Below are 16,985 nucleotides of genomic sequence, written 5' to 3' on the forward strand. Positions count from 1 at the left end.
GCAGAGGGGTGGATGGAGCCCTCTGGGGAAGGCTGTCAGCAGGACACTCAGGCCATGAGGCTCTCTGGGCTCCATTCCTTCCTCAGCCAACCTGAACAGCCAGAGAGTCTGCTCCTTGGGCAACTGGCAGAAAAAAGAGGCTAAGGCGTTTTGATTTGTGACAGGAGAATACTGTATATTACAGCTGCAGAGAGCAAGCTGGAGGGACCTCACCCGTGACCCCTAGTCCAGGCAGGTGTGGACTCCTGGACTGCGTTGCTAGGGACTTGCTCAGCGTCCTTGCCTGTGGTCACCACTTTATTCTTACTTGGTTCCAAAGTGGAGAAAGCCTTGGTCATGTCCTTGGGAACATTTGGGGCAGAAGACCACCTTGGCTGTGTGCATGACAGGTGCCCAGGCCAAATGTGGCAGGTGTGGCCAAGATGACCACCCTGATAGGGTGGAGCAAGTTGACAGATATACGTGCCTTAGGACAGTTCAGCTCAACCAACCACAGGCTCAGGGACAGAAATTCAGATGGACAGGAAGGGATGACGAGCCATCAGCCATGAGAGGCCACCATAGCTAGCAGTAGGCTCCCATGGCCAGAGCAAGGGGAGGAGGAAGGTCACTTGTGGGCAGTGAGTTTGTCTTGTATCTTTTCTGAGGGAAACACCTCAATGGCAACAAAAGGAGATAGGGTGCCCTCTAGTGGCCTTATCTTTGTTCCCCATCTTTCTCAAACTTAAAAATCCTTTGACATCTTCCAACAGAGTTGCTTGAATATTTTCTACTGCATCCCACAGTCAGAAAGTTACATGACTAACCAGGTGTGTATGTGTATAGACAGAGTCAAACAAGAGCCTCATAAAACAATGCTTATCCTTACCACATTCAATATAATGCAAAAACGCGTTCATATTTTCTATTATATCCTATTTCTTTTTTTTAAACACTTTTATTTTAATATAAATTTTTTTTCTTTTTTTTTACAACTTTATTGGAGTATAATTGCTTCACAACAGTGTGTCAGTTTCTGCTTTATAACAAAGTGAATCACTTATACATATACATCTGTTCCCATATCCCTTCCCTCTTGCATCTCCCTCCCTCCCACCCTCCCTATCCCACCCCTCCAGGCGGTCACAAAGCACCGATCTGATCTCCCCTTTTATAGGAACATTTTTGCAAAAGCATCAGAGTACACCCAGAACTGTCTGTAAATGACAAAAGACTTAAAAATGACCATGGTTAAACATTTGATGAAAGTTCATAATAATGCAATTGACAAGGAAATTTAGTTATTTCTGAGATACACATTTTAAAATAATAACTAGAATTATGACTTATAACATTATACCAGAACATATAAGATTTTTAAGAATTTCATGTAATGTCTGAAACATTTATATTAACGTATTTCCATACAAATAACCCAAAGAAAGTTTAGTATTAGTTTTTTTGGTTTGTTTTTTTAATTTTTGAATTTTATTTTATTTATTTTTTTATACAACAGGTTCTTATTAGTCATCAGTTTTATACACATCAGTGTATACATGTCAACCCCAATCGCCCAATTCATCACACCACCACCCCGCACCCCCGCAGCTTTCCACCCTTGGTGTCCATATGTTTGTTCTCTACATCTGTGTCTCAACTTCTGCCCTGCAAACCGGTTCATCTGTACCATTTTTCTGGGTACCACATACATGCGTCAATATACGATATTTGTTTTTTTCTTTCTGACTTACTTCACTCTGTATGACAGTCTCTAGATCCATCCACGTCTCAACAGATGACCCAATTTCATTCCTTTTTATGGCTGAGTAATATTCCATTGTATATATGTACCACAACTTCTTTATCCATTCATCTGTCTGTGGGCATTCAGGTTGCTTCCAAGACCTGGCTATTGTAAATAGTGCTGCAATGAATATTGGGTGCATATGTCTTTTTGAATTATGGTTTTCTCTGGGTATATGCCCAGTAGTGGGATTGCTGGATCATATGGTGATTCTATTTGTAGTTTTTTAAGGAACCTCCATACTGTTCTCCATAGTGGCTGTATCAATTTAAATTCCCACCAACAGTGCAAGAGGGTTCCCTTTTCTCCACACCCTCTCCAGAATTTATTGTTTGTAGATTTTCTGATGATGCACATTCTAACTGGTGTGAGGTGATACCTCATTGTAGTTTTGATTTGCATTTCTCTAATAATTAGTGATGTTGAGCAGCTTTTCATGTGCTTCTTGGCCATCTGTATGTCTTGTTTGGAGAAATGTCTATTTAGGTCTTCTGCCCATTTTTGGATTGGGTTGTTTGTTTCTTTAATATTGAGCTGCATGAGCTGTTTATATATTTTGGAGATTAATCCTTTGTCCGTTGATTTGTTTGCAAATATTTTCTCCCATTCTGAGGGTTGTCTTTTCGTCTTGTTTATGGTTTCCTTTGCTGTGCAAAAGCTTTGAAGTTTCATTAGGTCCCATTTGTTTATTTTTGTTTTTATTTCCATTATTCTAGGAGGTGGATCAAAAAAGATCTTGCTGTGATTTATGTCAAAGAGTGTTCTTTCTGTTTTCCTCTAAAAGTTTTATAGTGTCCGGTCTTAAATTTAGGTCTAGAATCCATTTTGAGTATATTTTTGTGCATGGTGTTAGGGAGTGTTCTAATTTCATTCTTTTACATGTAGCTGTCCAGTTTTCCCAGCACCACTTATTGAAGAGACTGTCTTTTCTCCATTGTATATCCTTGCCTCCTTTGTCATAGATTAGTTGACCACAGGTGCGTGGATTTATCTCTGGGCTTTCTATCTTGTTCCATTGATCTATGTTTCTCTTTTTGTGCCAGTACCATATTGTCTTGATTACTGTAGCTTTGTAGTATAGTCTGAAGTCAGGGAGTCTCATTCCTCCCTCTCTGTTTTTTTCCCTCAAGACTGCTTTGGCTATTCAGGGTCTTTGGTGTCTCCATACAAATTTTAAGACTTTTTGTTCTAGTTCTGTAAAAAATGCCATTGGTAATTTGATAGGGATTGCATTGAATCTGTAGATTGCTTTGGGTAGTATAGTCATTTTCACAATATTGATTCTTCCAATCCAAGAACATGGTATATCTCTCCATCTGTTTGTATCATCTTTAATTTCTTTCATCAGTGTCTTATAGTTTTCTGCATAGAGGTCTTTTGTCTCCCTAGGTAGGTTTATTCCTAGGTATTTTATTCTTTTTGTTGCAATGGTAAATGGGAGTGTTTCCTTAATTTCTCTTTCAGATTTTTCATCATTAGTGTATAGGAATGCAAGAGATTTCTGTGCATTAATTTTGTATCCTGCAACTTTACCAAATTTATTGATTAGCTCTAGTAGTTTTCTGGTGGCATTTTTAGGATTCTCTATGTATAGTATCATGTCATCTGCCAACAGTGACAAATTTACTTCTTCTTTTCCAATTTGTATTCCTTTTATTTCTTTTTCTTCTCTGATTGCCATGGCTAGGACTTCCAAAACTGTGTTGAATAATAGTGGTGAGAATGGACATCCTTGTCTTGTTCCTGATCTTAGAGGAAATGCTTTCAGTTTTTCACCATTGAGAATGATGTTTGCTGTGGGTTGGTCGTATATGGCCTTTATTATGTTGAGGTAGTTTCCCTCTATGCCCACTTTCTGGAGAGTTTTTATCATAAATGGGTGTTGAATTTTGTCAAAAGCTTTTTCTGCATCTATTTAGATGATCATATGGTTTTCATTCTTCAGTTTGTTAATATGGTGTATCACATTGATTTGCATATACTGAAGAATCCTTGCATCCCTGGGATAAACCCCACTTGATCATGGTGTATGATCCTTTTAATGTGTGGTTGAATTCTGTTTGCTAGTATTTTGATGAGGATTTTTGCATCTATATTCATCAGTGATATTGGTCTGTAATTTTCTTTTTTTGTAGTATCTTTGTCTGGTTTTGGTATCAGGGTGATGGCGGCCTCATAGAATGAGTTTGGGAGTGTTCCTTCCTCGGCGATTTTTTGTAAGTTTGAGAAGTGTGGGTGTTAGCTCTTCTCTAAATGTTTGATAGAATTCACCTGTGAAGCCATCTGGTCCTGGACTTTTGTTTGTTGGAAGATTTTTAATCACAGTTTCAATTTCATTACTTGTGATTGGTCTGTTCATATTTTCTATTTCTTCCTGGTTCAGTCTTGGAAGCTTATACTTTTCTAAGAATTTGTCCATTTCTTCCAGGTTGTCCATTTTATTGGCATAGAGTTGCTTGTAGTAGTCTCTTAGGATGCTTTGTATTTCTGCGGTGTCTGTTGTAACTTCTTCTTTTTCATTTCTAATTTTGTTGATTTGAGTCCTCTCCCTCTTTTTCTTGATGAGTCTGGCTCATGATTTATCGATTTGGTTTATCTTCTCAAACAGCCAGCTTTTACTTTTATTGATCTTTGCTATTGTTTTCTTTGTTTCTATTTCATTTATTTCTGCTCTGATCTTTATGATTTCTTTCCTTCTGGTAACTTTGGGTTTTGTTTATTCTTTCTCTAGTTCCTTTAGGTGTAAGTTTAGATTGTTTATTTGAGATTTTTCTTGTTTCTTGAGGTAGGCTTGTATATCTGTAAACTTCCCTCTTAGAACTGCTTTTGCTGCATCCCATAGGTTTTGGATCGTCATGTTTTCATTGTAATTTGTCTCTAGGTATTTTTTTATTTCTTCAGTGATCTCTTGGTTATTTAGTAACGTATTGTTTAGCCTCCACGTGTTTGTGCTTTTTACGTTTTCTTCCCTGTAATTCATTTCTAATCTCATAACATTGTGGTCAGAAAAGATGCTTGATATGATTTCAGTTTTCTTAAGTTTACTGAGGCTTGATTTGTGACCCAAGATGTGACCTACCCTGGAGAATGTTCCGTGCACACTTGAGAAGAAAGTGTAATCTGCTGTTTTGGGATGGAATGTCTTATTATATCAATTAAATCCATCTGGTGTATTGTGTCATTTAAAACTTGTGTTTCCTTATTTATTTTCATTTTGGATGATCTGTCCATTGGCGTAAGTGAGGTATTAAAACCCCCCACTTTTACTGTGTTACTGTCGATTTCCTCTTTTATAGCTGTTAGCAGTGCCTTATATATTGAGGTGCTCCTATGTTGGGTGCATAAATATTTATAATTGTTATATCTTCTTCTTGGATTGATCCCTTGATCATTATGTAGTGTCCTTCCTTGTCTCTTGTAACATTCTTTATTTGAAAGTCTATTTTACCTGATATGAGTATTGCTACTCCAGCTTTCTTGTGATTAACACTTGCATGGAATATCTTTTTCCATCCCCTCACTTTCAGTCTGTATGTGTCCCTAGGTCTGAAGTGGGTCTCTTGTAGACAGCATATATATGGGTCTTGTTTTTGTATCCATTCAGCAAGCCTGTGTCTTTTGGTTGGAGCATTTAATCCATTCACGTTTAAGGTAATTATCGATATGTATGTTCCTATGACCATTTTCTTAATTGTTTTGGGTTTATTTTTTTTTTTATTTTTTTTTTTTTTTGTTTTTTGTTTTTGTGGTATGCGGGCCTCTCACTGTTGTGGCCTCTCCCGTTGCGGAGCACAGGCTCCGGATGCGCAGGCCCAGCGGCCATGGCTCACGGGCCCAGCCGCTCCGCGGCATATGGGATCCTCCCAGACCGGGGCACGAACCCGTATCCCCTGCATCGGCAGGCGGACTCTCAACCACTGCGCCACCAGGGAGGCCCCTTGGGTTTATTTTTGTAGGTCCTTTTCTTCTCTTGTGTTTCCCACTTAGAGAAGTTCCTTTAGCATTTGCTGTAGAGCTGGTTTGATGGTGCTGAATTCTCTTAGCTTTTGCTTGTCTGTAAAGCTTTTGATTCCTCCATTGAATCTGAATGAGATCCTTGCTGGGTAGAGTAATCTTGGTTGTAGGTTCTTCCCTTTCATCACTTTAAGTATATCATGCCACTCCCTTCTGGCTTGTAGAGTTTCTCCCTAGAAATCAGCTGTTAACCTTATGGGAGTTCCCTTGTATGTTATTTGTCTCTTTTCCCTTGCTGCTTTCAATAATTTTTGCCAATTTGATTACTGTGTGTCTCGGCTTGTTTCTCCTTGGGTTTATCCTGTATGGGACTCACTGCGCTTCCTGGACTTTGGTGGCTGTTTCCTTTCCCATGTTAGGGAAGTTTTCGACTATAATGTCTTCACATATTTTCTCTGGTCCTTTCTCTCTCTCTTCTCCCTCTGGGACCCCCAAAATGCGAATGTTGTTGCATTTAATGTTGTCTCAGAGGTCTCTTAGGCTGTCTTCATTTCTTTTCATTCTTTTTTCTTTATTCTGTTCTGCAGCAGTGAATTCCACCATTCTGTCTTCCAGGTCACTTATCCATTCTTCTGCCTCAGTTATTCTGGTATTGATTCCTTCTAGTGTAGTTTGCATTTCAGTTATTGTATTGTTGGTCTCTGTTTGTTTGTTCTTTAATTCTTCTGGATCTTTGTTAAACATTTCTTGCATCTTCTCGATCTTTGCCTCCATTGTTTTTCCAAGGTCCTGGATCATCTTCACTATCATTATTCTGAATTCTTTTTCTGGAAGGTTGCCTATCTCCACTTCATTTACTTGTTTTTCTGGGGTTTTATCTTGTTCCTTCATCTGGTACATAGCCCTCTGCCTTTTCATCTTGTCTGTCTTTCTGTGAATGTGGTTTTTGTTCCACAGGCTGCAGGATTGTAGTTCTTCTTGGTTCTGCTGTCTGCCCTCTCTATCCTATTTCTTTTAATATTCATCATAACTTACTAAATTGATTCACAACTGACTGAATGGGTCATGACCCACAGTTTGAAAAGCCATTGAAAGGAAACTCTGTGTCCCTAATCATTGCCTTTGAGACTGCATCACCCACCCATGCACAGTCCCACCTCCACCTATCTCCCCTTCCCACCTCACAAAGCTCCCCCACGCAGGCCCTCAGCCAGGACTAGCAAGGGTTGCAGGACCTACTCTGGTAATAGGGTTGGCTGTGTCGTGATGGTCAGAGAGGTGGGGAGATGGAGGAGGAGAGGGAATAAAAGATTAGGATATCTTGGGGGTTTTTTTGGCTGCACCCCACGACTTGTGGGATCTTAGTTCCCCAACCAGGGATCGAACCCGTGCCCCTTGCAGTGGGAATGCGGAGTCCCAACCACTGGACCACCAGGGAATTCCCGACATCTTTTATTCTTAATGAGGGAATATTGAGAGAACCAACCACAGCTTTCAGAGTTCGCTTCATCATATGTTATTTATGTTTCTCATTTATGGTACTTGCACTTTGTATAAGGGTGAGAGCAAATGAAACGAGGCAGGCCTGAGTGGCCTTGGGCCCGTCTCCTCTACCCTGGCCCCTGCCTCCTTAGCCATCAAGTGAGGTTGGACTGGATGGTCCTTTGAGCTTCTTCTCGCACTGACATTCTGTGATGGGGGTGGGGGAATCTGGAAGCCAGCGACTGGAAGATGAACAAGAAAGAGGTGTTGGGCAGGAAGGAGGTCAGAGGTGGGCTGGGCTGGGGAGAAAAAGGAGTGACAAGGCTTGCCCTTGGTGGCAGCAGGCACTTGAGGACATGTTCTTGCTGTACCTTCCCTGGGAAGAGTGGGGAAGGCTGAGGGCATGAGCTGCCGACCAGAGCGAGCCCACCTCTTTCCCAGCCAGTAAAACGCCTTCTCCAGGTCCTTTGAAACTTACAGCCTTTTTAAGCCAGGAAAACCTGGAGTCCATCTGGTTCCATCTCCTCCCATTTAGAAAGGAGAAATCTGAGGTCTCAGAGGAGGAAAGGGCTTACCCAGAGTCACAGTCATAAAGCCAAGACTGGAACCACCTTGGAGTGATACCCCTCTCCCCTGAGCCATACCACCTCCCCTGCCCTCTGGAGCCACAGTGAGCTCCAGCCAGAGGGAGCCCACTGGTTAGGCCTCAGAGCTGAGGGCTAGGTGTTTGTGAGGACACGCTCTCTCACCTGCCGTGGGCTGACGTAGACTGTGCACAGACAGCCCGCCTGACACCTGAGTGCTAGTGGGCGTCTGATTGTCTAGGCAGCCCTGGAGGCCCCCGTGCCAGCCGCCACCTCCAGCCCCTCGCAGCAGCACCCTGAGCAGCTTGTCACAGACAGCGGCCTCAGCACTCCAGCAGTAGACAGGAGCGAGGCCGGGAAGCGGGGCCGTATGGCGGAGCAAGCAGGCGTGATGTCCAGCTGTCTGAATGAAGCCAAGTCTCGAGCTCAGAGATTTCCAGAGAGGACGGAGGCCTCCCCCTGTGCAGTGCTGTCCTCCAGACAGAGAGGCTGTGTAAGTTGGCAGCGAACAGTCTGCTTTGTCTGAGAAAATCCTGTTGGAGGTGAAGGTGCTGCAGTTTCTCCCCAGGTGTGGCTCTGCTAACCCAGCATCTGCCACTCCATGTGTGACTCGGGGTCTTCCTCCTTCAGGATCTGTTGCTGATTCTTTTCTCGATTTCATCAGCATTACCTCTGCCCTTTTATCCTGAATTTATACATTAATGATTTACGCCCCCACGTATATTTCTTAGTAAGTAGCACAGACATTCTTTGGTTCCTGTGCACGGCAGTGACCTGTCCTTTGGGACAGGGAAAGCCTAGCCACAGCCCCTGCTTGCAAAGAGCATGTGGACCAGGGGGAGATAAGACCCAAAAGCAGATAGGCAAAGCCCAGCGTGAGCCGGGCTGTGACACGTGGGTGGCGGGGAGGAGTGTGGGGGGTGGGAGCGAGCTGCAGGTGCCGCGTCTGTCACAGCCCCTGGGGTGACGCCACCAGTCGCTGACCCCAAACTCTTGGTGCATCGTGGTTGCTGCAGGCGCACTGCATGTTGCACAGATATTCCTGCCCCCAGGGTTGAGTGGCATCCAGGACAGGCTTAGGCGAGACTCACTGGATTTTGCCAACTCTGAACCACCCGTCTTCGCATCCGCATGAAGAACACCTGGGTGCTCCCGGGACCTTCCCAGCATCCTGCTGACTGAGTGAGGAGCCTCAGACCTCAGACGCAGGACGTAGACTTCGGGGGACGGTATCTGCTGCCCCTCCCCATGGGCGGCTTGTGCATCTCTGCCCATTGTTAGTGCCTCTCCCTGTGGAAGGATGAGCCTCATGCCCCTGCTGTGGCGTGTTTGGCCACGGGACCCACCTGGCAGTGAAATGTGAGGAGCAGTGTGGTGAGAACCATTTCTGAGCAGAGGCGATGGCCGCCCCCTCCAGCCAGAAGCTCTGTGAGCATTAGGGTCTGGCCACCCACTGTGCTCTCTTGGATTTCTCATGTTCCAGAGATGATGTGATGTCCCAGCCTCACCTGAGCTCTGGGATTCAGGGTCTGTTAACTCCCTAGGAAAGCTGCAGAGCCCTTCCCCAGGCATCACACCTGGCCGCAGCCCAGATAGCGCTCTCAGAGAAGCACACCAGCTTTCCAGCGTAAGTTGTAGGTCCACTCTAGGGGCAGCCGTGAACTTGGTGCCCGAGTGGGTGTGAGGGTAGGTGAGGAGGGCCGTCTGAGCGCGTGGTCTGGATGCTTGCTGTCAGCTGCTGACCTCGCGTGTGCTACTCTATGTGCTGAGGCCACCTCCCAGTCAGGCCGCAGCTGTCTGTCCCTGCCTCAGAGGGAGCATGTCTGTGGGGTAGGGCCCGTGCCTGCCTCACGTGTCCTGCGCAGTGCTGGGCCGCCGCCTCAGGACCTGCTCAGCAGCAGGCAAGGTGAGGGTAGGGCAGGTCTGAGTTCACACAAGTTCACACAGGGCCTCAGAGGTTGAGTGAATGTGCCCAGGGGCCAGGCTGGTGAGAGCCCAGGGGCATGTGTAGTGGGTGGGATGGGGGAGCAGAATTGGGTGAGGGCATTTTGGGGCCTATTGACCTCACCCCAGAAACATCTGGGGAGAGCCTGCCAGGACAGTTGAGAAGGGAATTATCACAGCATTTTGGGAAAAAGCCATGCTGCTCAGGAGATCTTCCTCATTAACCCCTTCCCATGGGGCAAATCAGCAAATTATTTCCCTTTCCTGGACTTAGGTTCTTCTCAGGCAGCATTGGGCACTGGAGCTGGTTGGGTTTGAGATCCCTGAGCTCATATAAGCGATTGGCTGCAGTGGGCGTGGGACCCAGCAAGATGAGCGCTGAGCTGGAGTCAGGGTGTCTGACTCTGACCCTGCCTCTCAAGACCTGCCTGGGCCTCTGTGTCCCCATCAGTGAAGTGTGGGCACTGCTCCAAGGATCAGCAACTCTGCAGGGGTTAAAAATGTTCCATGGGAATGCTAGAGTTAAAATTTAATACATGTCTTGGGACTTCCCTTGTGGTCCAGTGGTAAAGAATCCGCCTTCCAATGCAGGGGAGTCGAGTTTGATCCCTGGTCAGGGAACTAAGATCCCACGTGCCGTGGGGCAACTGATCCTGCGTGCCACAACTACTGAGCTCGTGTGCCTCAACTAGAGAGCCCGTGCGCCACAACTACAGAGCCCACGCGCCCTGGAGCCTGTGTGCCACAACTAGAGCGAGAAAACCCTCACGCCACAACTAGAGAGAAGCCCCGAACGCTGCAACTAGTGAAGAGCCCGCACACCGTAACGAAAGATCCCGCATGCCTCAACAAAGATCCCGTGTGCCACAACTAAGACCTGACACAGCCAAAAAAATAAGGAAAATAAATATTAAAAGAAAATTAATAGATGTCTTTATTGCAGGACATCTCAGAGCCTTGAATTTACTGTTTAAGAATGCCATGAGTTTCTAAGAAAGAGTGCAGGGTTCCCCTCCCCTGGCAGTGGTGTTCCACAGAGCACACTTTGGGAACCATGACACCTCTGAACTGCCAGGCAGCTCCCACAGCTGGTTCTCCACACAGCAGACAGTGGGTTGTGAGGGAAGAGGAGATGTGGCGTGGATCTGCACCCTTTGTATGAGTCTCTGTCCCACAGCCTCCTCAGGCCATGCTGCTTCCTGCCTCATCAGCTCTGGGTGCCTGTCCTTGTTCCCCAGAGGTGGGCCAGAGCAGGCTCGTCTAGTCAGGGACTGGCGCTCAGAAGGCTGCATCAGTGGTGCTGGGAACTTACCCCGTGGCTGTAGCTCTGCTGGCGTGGGACAGGAGGGTGGTCTGTTTGTGCTGTGGTCACCCATCCCACGCCCACCGGGAAGACATTGGGGAAGTCACTGCAGCCCTGTTGTCTTCTATCCCCGTCCTGCCTGCCTGGGCCTGGCCCCCATGGCTCTCTACCCACAGAGTCTGCGGGGCCTCTGTCCTGGCCCCCATGATTGAAGGGTTCCCCTCGCATTCTGAGGTTGGCTACCAGACTCCAAGACTACGGGCTTCAGGATGCGGGACCCTGTGTGCTGATAGCTAACTGGCTGTGTTCTCGTTTGTGACATTTCAGGGACACCACGTCAAACTCCCTAACCCCTGAGGACACTGAAGACATGCCCGTGGGGCAGGATGCTGAAATCTGCTTGCTGAAGTCGGGAGAACTGATGTAAGTGATGGGCCCCCAAGCTGGACTTCCCAAGGTGTCACTTTTGGGGAGGAGGAACACCAGAGGAGGCCTGGCCTTCCGGTGTCCCAGCTGGAAAGCACCCCAGAGGCTCAGACTTGGCACCCCTGGTGGTTTTCAAGTTTGTGCTTCTTTTTCTTCCTTCCTTCCTTCCTTCCTTCCTTCCTTCCTTCCTTTCTTTTGTAAAATTTATATACAGTAAAGGTCCCCGTTTGTAGTGTACGGTGCTTGGATTTTGACAAGTAATACAGTGTAATCACCAGGCATCTGCCAGCCCCCACATCGAGCTCTGCCAGTGGCTTTACAGTCCCAGGCCTCAGCACCCAACCAGCTCCACTCCCAAGTCTGCCAAAGAGGAAACCTAGGTCCAGAAAAGAAACTTGACCGGAGTGAAGATATAGAACAGTTCCATCACCCCAAAAAGCTCCCCCGTCCTTTTATACTCATCCTTCCCCCACCCCTATGTCCTGTGTTCTTCCTTTTTGAAAATAACTTTATTTTCTTATTGTAAGAAAATTTTCCTTGTAGAAAATCAGGAAACAGAGATGAGCAAACCACTTTGGATATAGCCTTCCGGTCTTGTTTATACTAATATACCTAATTTTTCAACATAAACAAATATCCTGCATCTTATTTCACAGTCTTTTTAAGCTTAATATTGCTTGAGTATTTCCCCATATCATTCTTTTTCTCCAGTGTTGTGACGAATGGCTGCATGATTGCATTATGGTCATTGAGTAGATTCAGTCACTCATTCACAGATATTTATGCAGCACCTACTATGTGCTGGATACTCTTCTAGGTCCTTAGAGCACATCAGTGAACAAAGCAGACAAAGATTCCTGCCCTCATGTTCACTTTACATTCCAGCAGGGGTGACAGACAATAAACATCAGTAAATAAGTAAATTATATAGTATATTACAAGGTGGTGCTTGCTTTGGAAAAGAAACAAAGAGTAGGATTAGGGGGGAGCGGTTGCAATTTTATTTTTTCTTAATTTTTTTAATTAGTTATCTATTTTATACATATTAGTGTATATATGTCAATCCCAATCTCCCAGTTCATCCCACCACCACTATTATCACCATCACCCCACGCCTGCTTTTCCCCCTTGGTGTCCATACGTTTGTGGCGTTGCAATTTTAAATAGAAAACGCTAAGAAGGTAAGACTTGAAGGACTTTTCATGCAGATAATATGAGGGACAGCATTCAGGCAGAAGGAACAGTCAGTGCAAAGGCCCTGGGGCAGGATGGTGTCTGGTGTGTTTAAGGAATAAGGATAGGGTCAGTGTGACTGAAGCAGAAAGAGGGAAGGAGACTGGGTCAGAGAGGGAACAGGGCCCACATCACATCAGAACCTTCTTGGCCATTGTAAGGACCTTGGCTTTTAATCTGAGGGGAATGGGAGCTTTAAAATTAGATTTGGAACAGAAGTGTGACTTAATATACTTTACATTATAAAAGGGGTCACTCTAGTTGCCATGTGGAGAATGACTATGAAGGGACAGAAGTAGGGAGACCAGTTGACTTGACATTTATGATGTGAGTCTTATGGACAACAGACTTCTTTTATTTAAGATTATATTTGAGCAGAGATGGCAAACCCTTGATTTCTTTTTATTAGCATCTCCTTTGGCGAGACCGAGTATTGTCCTCTCATTGAACAGATGAGGTCTAGAAAGGTAAAAAAGATTAAAGGCACAATCCAAGTAACTCGGTGCAAGGGGAGAATTCTGGAATGTAAAATTATGAAATGACCCAGCATTAGTGGGGCACCCTGTCAGAGTAAGTAATGCAGCAAGATTTCAATGTTGTAAGAGACCTCTTTTCCAAAATGGACCCTTCTGCCTACTTGCAGATTCTTGAAAATTGTAAATATTGGACAAGACCTTTTTTTACTATAATTAGCAATAAAGCTTAAATTAATACATGGGAAAATGGTCCATGGAATTAAATTTTTACACAGGTGAATGACCTATATCAGAGCTGTTCCTTAGAGCATTTTGGTTTTCTAATCATTGATTAGTCTTCTCATTTGCAAAGCTTGGGAGTATTCCCATCCACCTCTACGCCTTTGGAGCCAACAGAATTCTTAGCACCACCACTTATGTGCTGTGCAATCTTGGGCAAGTTACCTACCCTCTCTGAGTTTTGGTTTCCACCCCTGTGTTAAAGGGGACAGTAATATTTTTGTCCATGAAAGGCAGTTTGGTGTAGTAGAAAGGCAATGGCTTTGGATCAGACCTGTATGGACCTGGATAGAGTTCTTAGTCTTTTTGAATCTTAGCTTCCTCGTGTGTAGACGGGAGCATCATGCTTCCTCACATAGCCCTTGTGACAACACCCGAAGCTGGCGAGCAGAGTTAGCCCTTGCACAGTTGAGAAGAGGAGATGGGCCATCCAGGGCCGCACACTCCTGAGCTTCAACCCTGCTCTGGAGGCCCTGCCCTCGTGGCCCTCGCTCACCTGCTGCCTCCGGATTTGCGGATTTGCTCGGCAGGAGGAGGCACCACTTAATCAGGGAGACTTTGCCCTTCAGCACAGGTTCATCTTCTAATGTAATTGTCACACCCGCCAGAGGCAGGCGTGGTTGTCCCTGTCTGCAGGTGAGGAACCTGAGGCTGACGTGAGGGTGAGCCCTGTGGCAGATGAGAAGCGAGGCAGGTACCAGCACCGGGTTCTCTGGGTCCTGCAGAGAAACTCACTGTCCCTAAACCCTTTAAACTTTTGGAACTGGCTCTTAATACAGCTAATGAGAGTTAGAATAGGGACACAGTCCCAAAAAGCCTGTCTCCCCAGGGCCCTCAGACTACCCTGCATTAAAGGGTCTGGGGTGTTTGCATTTATGAAAAGTCAGGGAGCCTGCTTGGAATTTTTTGGCAGGCCCCGGATTTCCGCTGAAAAGAGGGACGACTGACCGAAAGGGCAGGAGGTTTCAAACGATGCCTGTGCTTACTTCTGCTTCTAATTAGGTAAAAGCGGGAGGCGAGGGACTGGAAGGAGAAAGGGGAGAGAAAGAGCGGACAGCTGAGCCGCAGGGCAGCTGCAGGAGAGCTGCAGAAAGCTGAGGCCTTGGCACACGCTTCCTGTCCTTGAGGGGCACAGAGCAGCCCAGGCCGTCCTCTCAGTTCCAGCCAGCTTGCGGGGACCACACCAGCTCCTCGTGGGCAAGGATTATCATCTGTATTTTTTACTTCTGTGGCCCCAGTGCCTAGAGCTATGCCAGGCACCTAGTAAGTGCTCAGGAAACATCTGATGGCGTGAGCTGCACATCAAGAATTCTCCCATGTTTAAGCGTGTCAGTCATGGTGACCCAGGGCTTGTCCTCCCAAGAGCCTCCAGGGTTTCCAGTCACCTCGGAGTCACAGACAACCTGGCCAGTGGACTCAAATGCTTTCCCTGCTTTGATCAAGTCCCTCTCTGCATTCGTATTTTAGGATAAGATTACCCCTCACGGTGGAAGAGATCACCAACTTCGGGGAGGGCAACAGGGAGCTGTTTGTGAGGTCCAGTACCTATAGCCTCATCCCCATCACTGTGGCCGAGGCAGGCCTCACCATCAGCTGGGTCTTCTCCTCCGACCCCAAGAGTATCTCCTTCAGTGTGGTGTACCGGGAGGCGGAGGACACGCCGCTGGATCAATGTAAGGTGAGGCCATCTCCCTGCCAGCAGGATTCCCTGGGCAGACCTTACCTGGGATGTTCTGAGAGGGGCACAGAGACCAGAGTGGGAAAAACCCCTGGGCTGCATCATGCAGAGCAGGCAACACACCCGGGCTTGTCCAGCCTCGGGGAGGAGAGCTGTCTTCTAATGTCTGAAGGCCCACTCCTGGGTCAGCTTCAGACTGACCTTGGAATAGGTCAGTAGGTGAAACTGAAAGGAATACAGATGAGTGACTCAGTTTAAGGATCATTTTTTTAACAGAGCCATGCCGAGCAAGAACGGGTCACCATGGGAGGTGGGGACCAAGATCTTTGCTTCTGGTTATGAGCTTAGGGTGTTCAGCATCTCACCTCAGAAAGGTCAGTAGAGGCTCGTAGCCATTGTGTCACTTGGGTGGTTGGGCTGGAAGTCTTCGTGGCAGATATCAGTTCATAAACTCCTAAGACATTCTAAACATGGGACATTGACAGTGGCCGGGACCATAGTCCTCAACCTTGGCCACACATTAGAAACACCTGGGAAGCTTTTTTTAAAATAAATTTATTTATTTATTTATTTGTTTGTTTATTTATTTATTTATTTTTGGCTGTGTTGGGTCTTCATTGCTGTGCACGTGCTTTCTCTAGTTGCGGCAAGCGGGGTCTACTCTTCATTGTGGTGCACGGGCTTCTCATCGCAGTGGCTTCTCTTGTTGCGGAGCACGGGCTCTAGGCATGCGGGCTTCAGTAGTTGTGGCTCACAGGCTCAGTAGTTGTGGCTCACAGGCTCAGTAGTTGTGGCTCACAGGCTCTAGAGCGCAAGCTCAGTAGTTGTGGCTCACAGGCTTAGTTGCTCCACGGCATGTGGGATCTTCCCGGACCAGGGCTCAAACCCATGGCCCCTGCATTGGCAGATGGATTCTTAACCACTGCACCACTAGGGAAGCCCTGGGAAGCTTTTTTTTTTTTCTTTTTTTGTGGTACGCGGGCCTCTCACTGTTGTCGCCTCTCCCGTTGTGGAGCACAGGCTCCGGACGCGCAGGCTCAGCGGCCATGGCTCACGGGCCTAGCCACTCTGTGGCATGTGGGATCCTCCCGGACCGGGGCACGAACCTGTGTCCCCTGCATCAGCAGGCGGACTCTCAACTACTGCGCCACCAGGGAAGCCCCCTGGGAAGCTTTTTAAAACACACTTCTGAGTCCACACCCCAGACCACTAAACCAGAGTCTCTAAGGGGGATCCAGGCATCCTTAGATGGTCCCAGTGGACAATCAAGATTGAGAGCCACTGGTTTAGCTCAAGGGGAAGAAGAGTAGAAAGGATGGAGTAGGATGCAGAGCACAGGACAATGAACAGGCCTCCGTGGGGGCTGATTCATTGTGGGCCGGGGAAGAGGGAGGGTCTGAATTCCACACCTGAATCTCTGCAGGGAGGGTGCCAGGGGATGATGGAGGGAGAGCTGGTTTGGGTGGAAACACGAGTTCCATTTGAATCACTGTGAATGGAAGGAATAGTGAGGACAGTCACACAGGCTGGATTGGAGCTCTGGGTAGATCCTAGACTTTTGATACAAAATCTCCATTTTCTAAGAATGAAGCTAGAGAGGAGCAATTTGAAGTTGTGTGAAAGAAGCCTTCTGTGAAGTCTCTGCGATGACATCCACTAGTCCCTCACGCTTGTGGTCCTCTGGGTGTCCTAAGGGGCTCACGGTGAGGGCTGGGGAAGGCCCAGAGCCCCAGGAGGGCCAGGCTCGGGCATGCTGGGCACACAGGTCGCCGCTCCAGCTTCGGTGTCCACATGGGGGGACGTGTGTCCACCTGTGTTTGCTCTCCTGCCATCCCTGTCCTGG

At 46.8% G+C, this 16,985-nt stretch overlaps 1 protein-coding gene across 2 annotated transcripts in view; it reads left to right on the plus strand.

Annotated features, from left to right (window-relative positions):
• FYCO1 (FYVE and coiled-coil domain autophagy adaptor 1) overlaps positions 1 to 16,985 on the plus strand; it is an 87,899-nt gene that overhangs the window by 52,747 nt on the left and 18,167 nt on the right. For both annotated transcript variants that reach the window (XR_014295436.1, XM_082637532.1), the window contains exons 15-16: positions 11,378 to 11,473; positions 14,932 to 15,142. Coding sequence is in view for 1 of the 2 variants with exons in the window: in XM_082637532.1 (XP_082493658.1) it covers positions 11,378 to 11,473; positions 14,932 to 15,142 (307 nt within the window). In the remaining variant the exon portion in view is untranslated. The remainder of the gene's footprint in view (positions 1 to 11,377; positions 11,474 to 14,931; positions 15,143 to 16,985) is intronic.

Source organism: Mesoplodon mirus (genome assembly GCF_964341445.2).
Source record: "Mesoplodon mirus genome assembly, chromosome: 12".
Lineage (NCBI taxonomy): Eukaryota > Metazoa > Chordata > Mammalia > Artiodactyla > Ziphiidae > Mesoplodon > Mesoplodon mirus.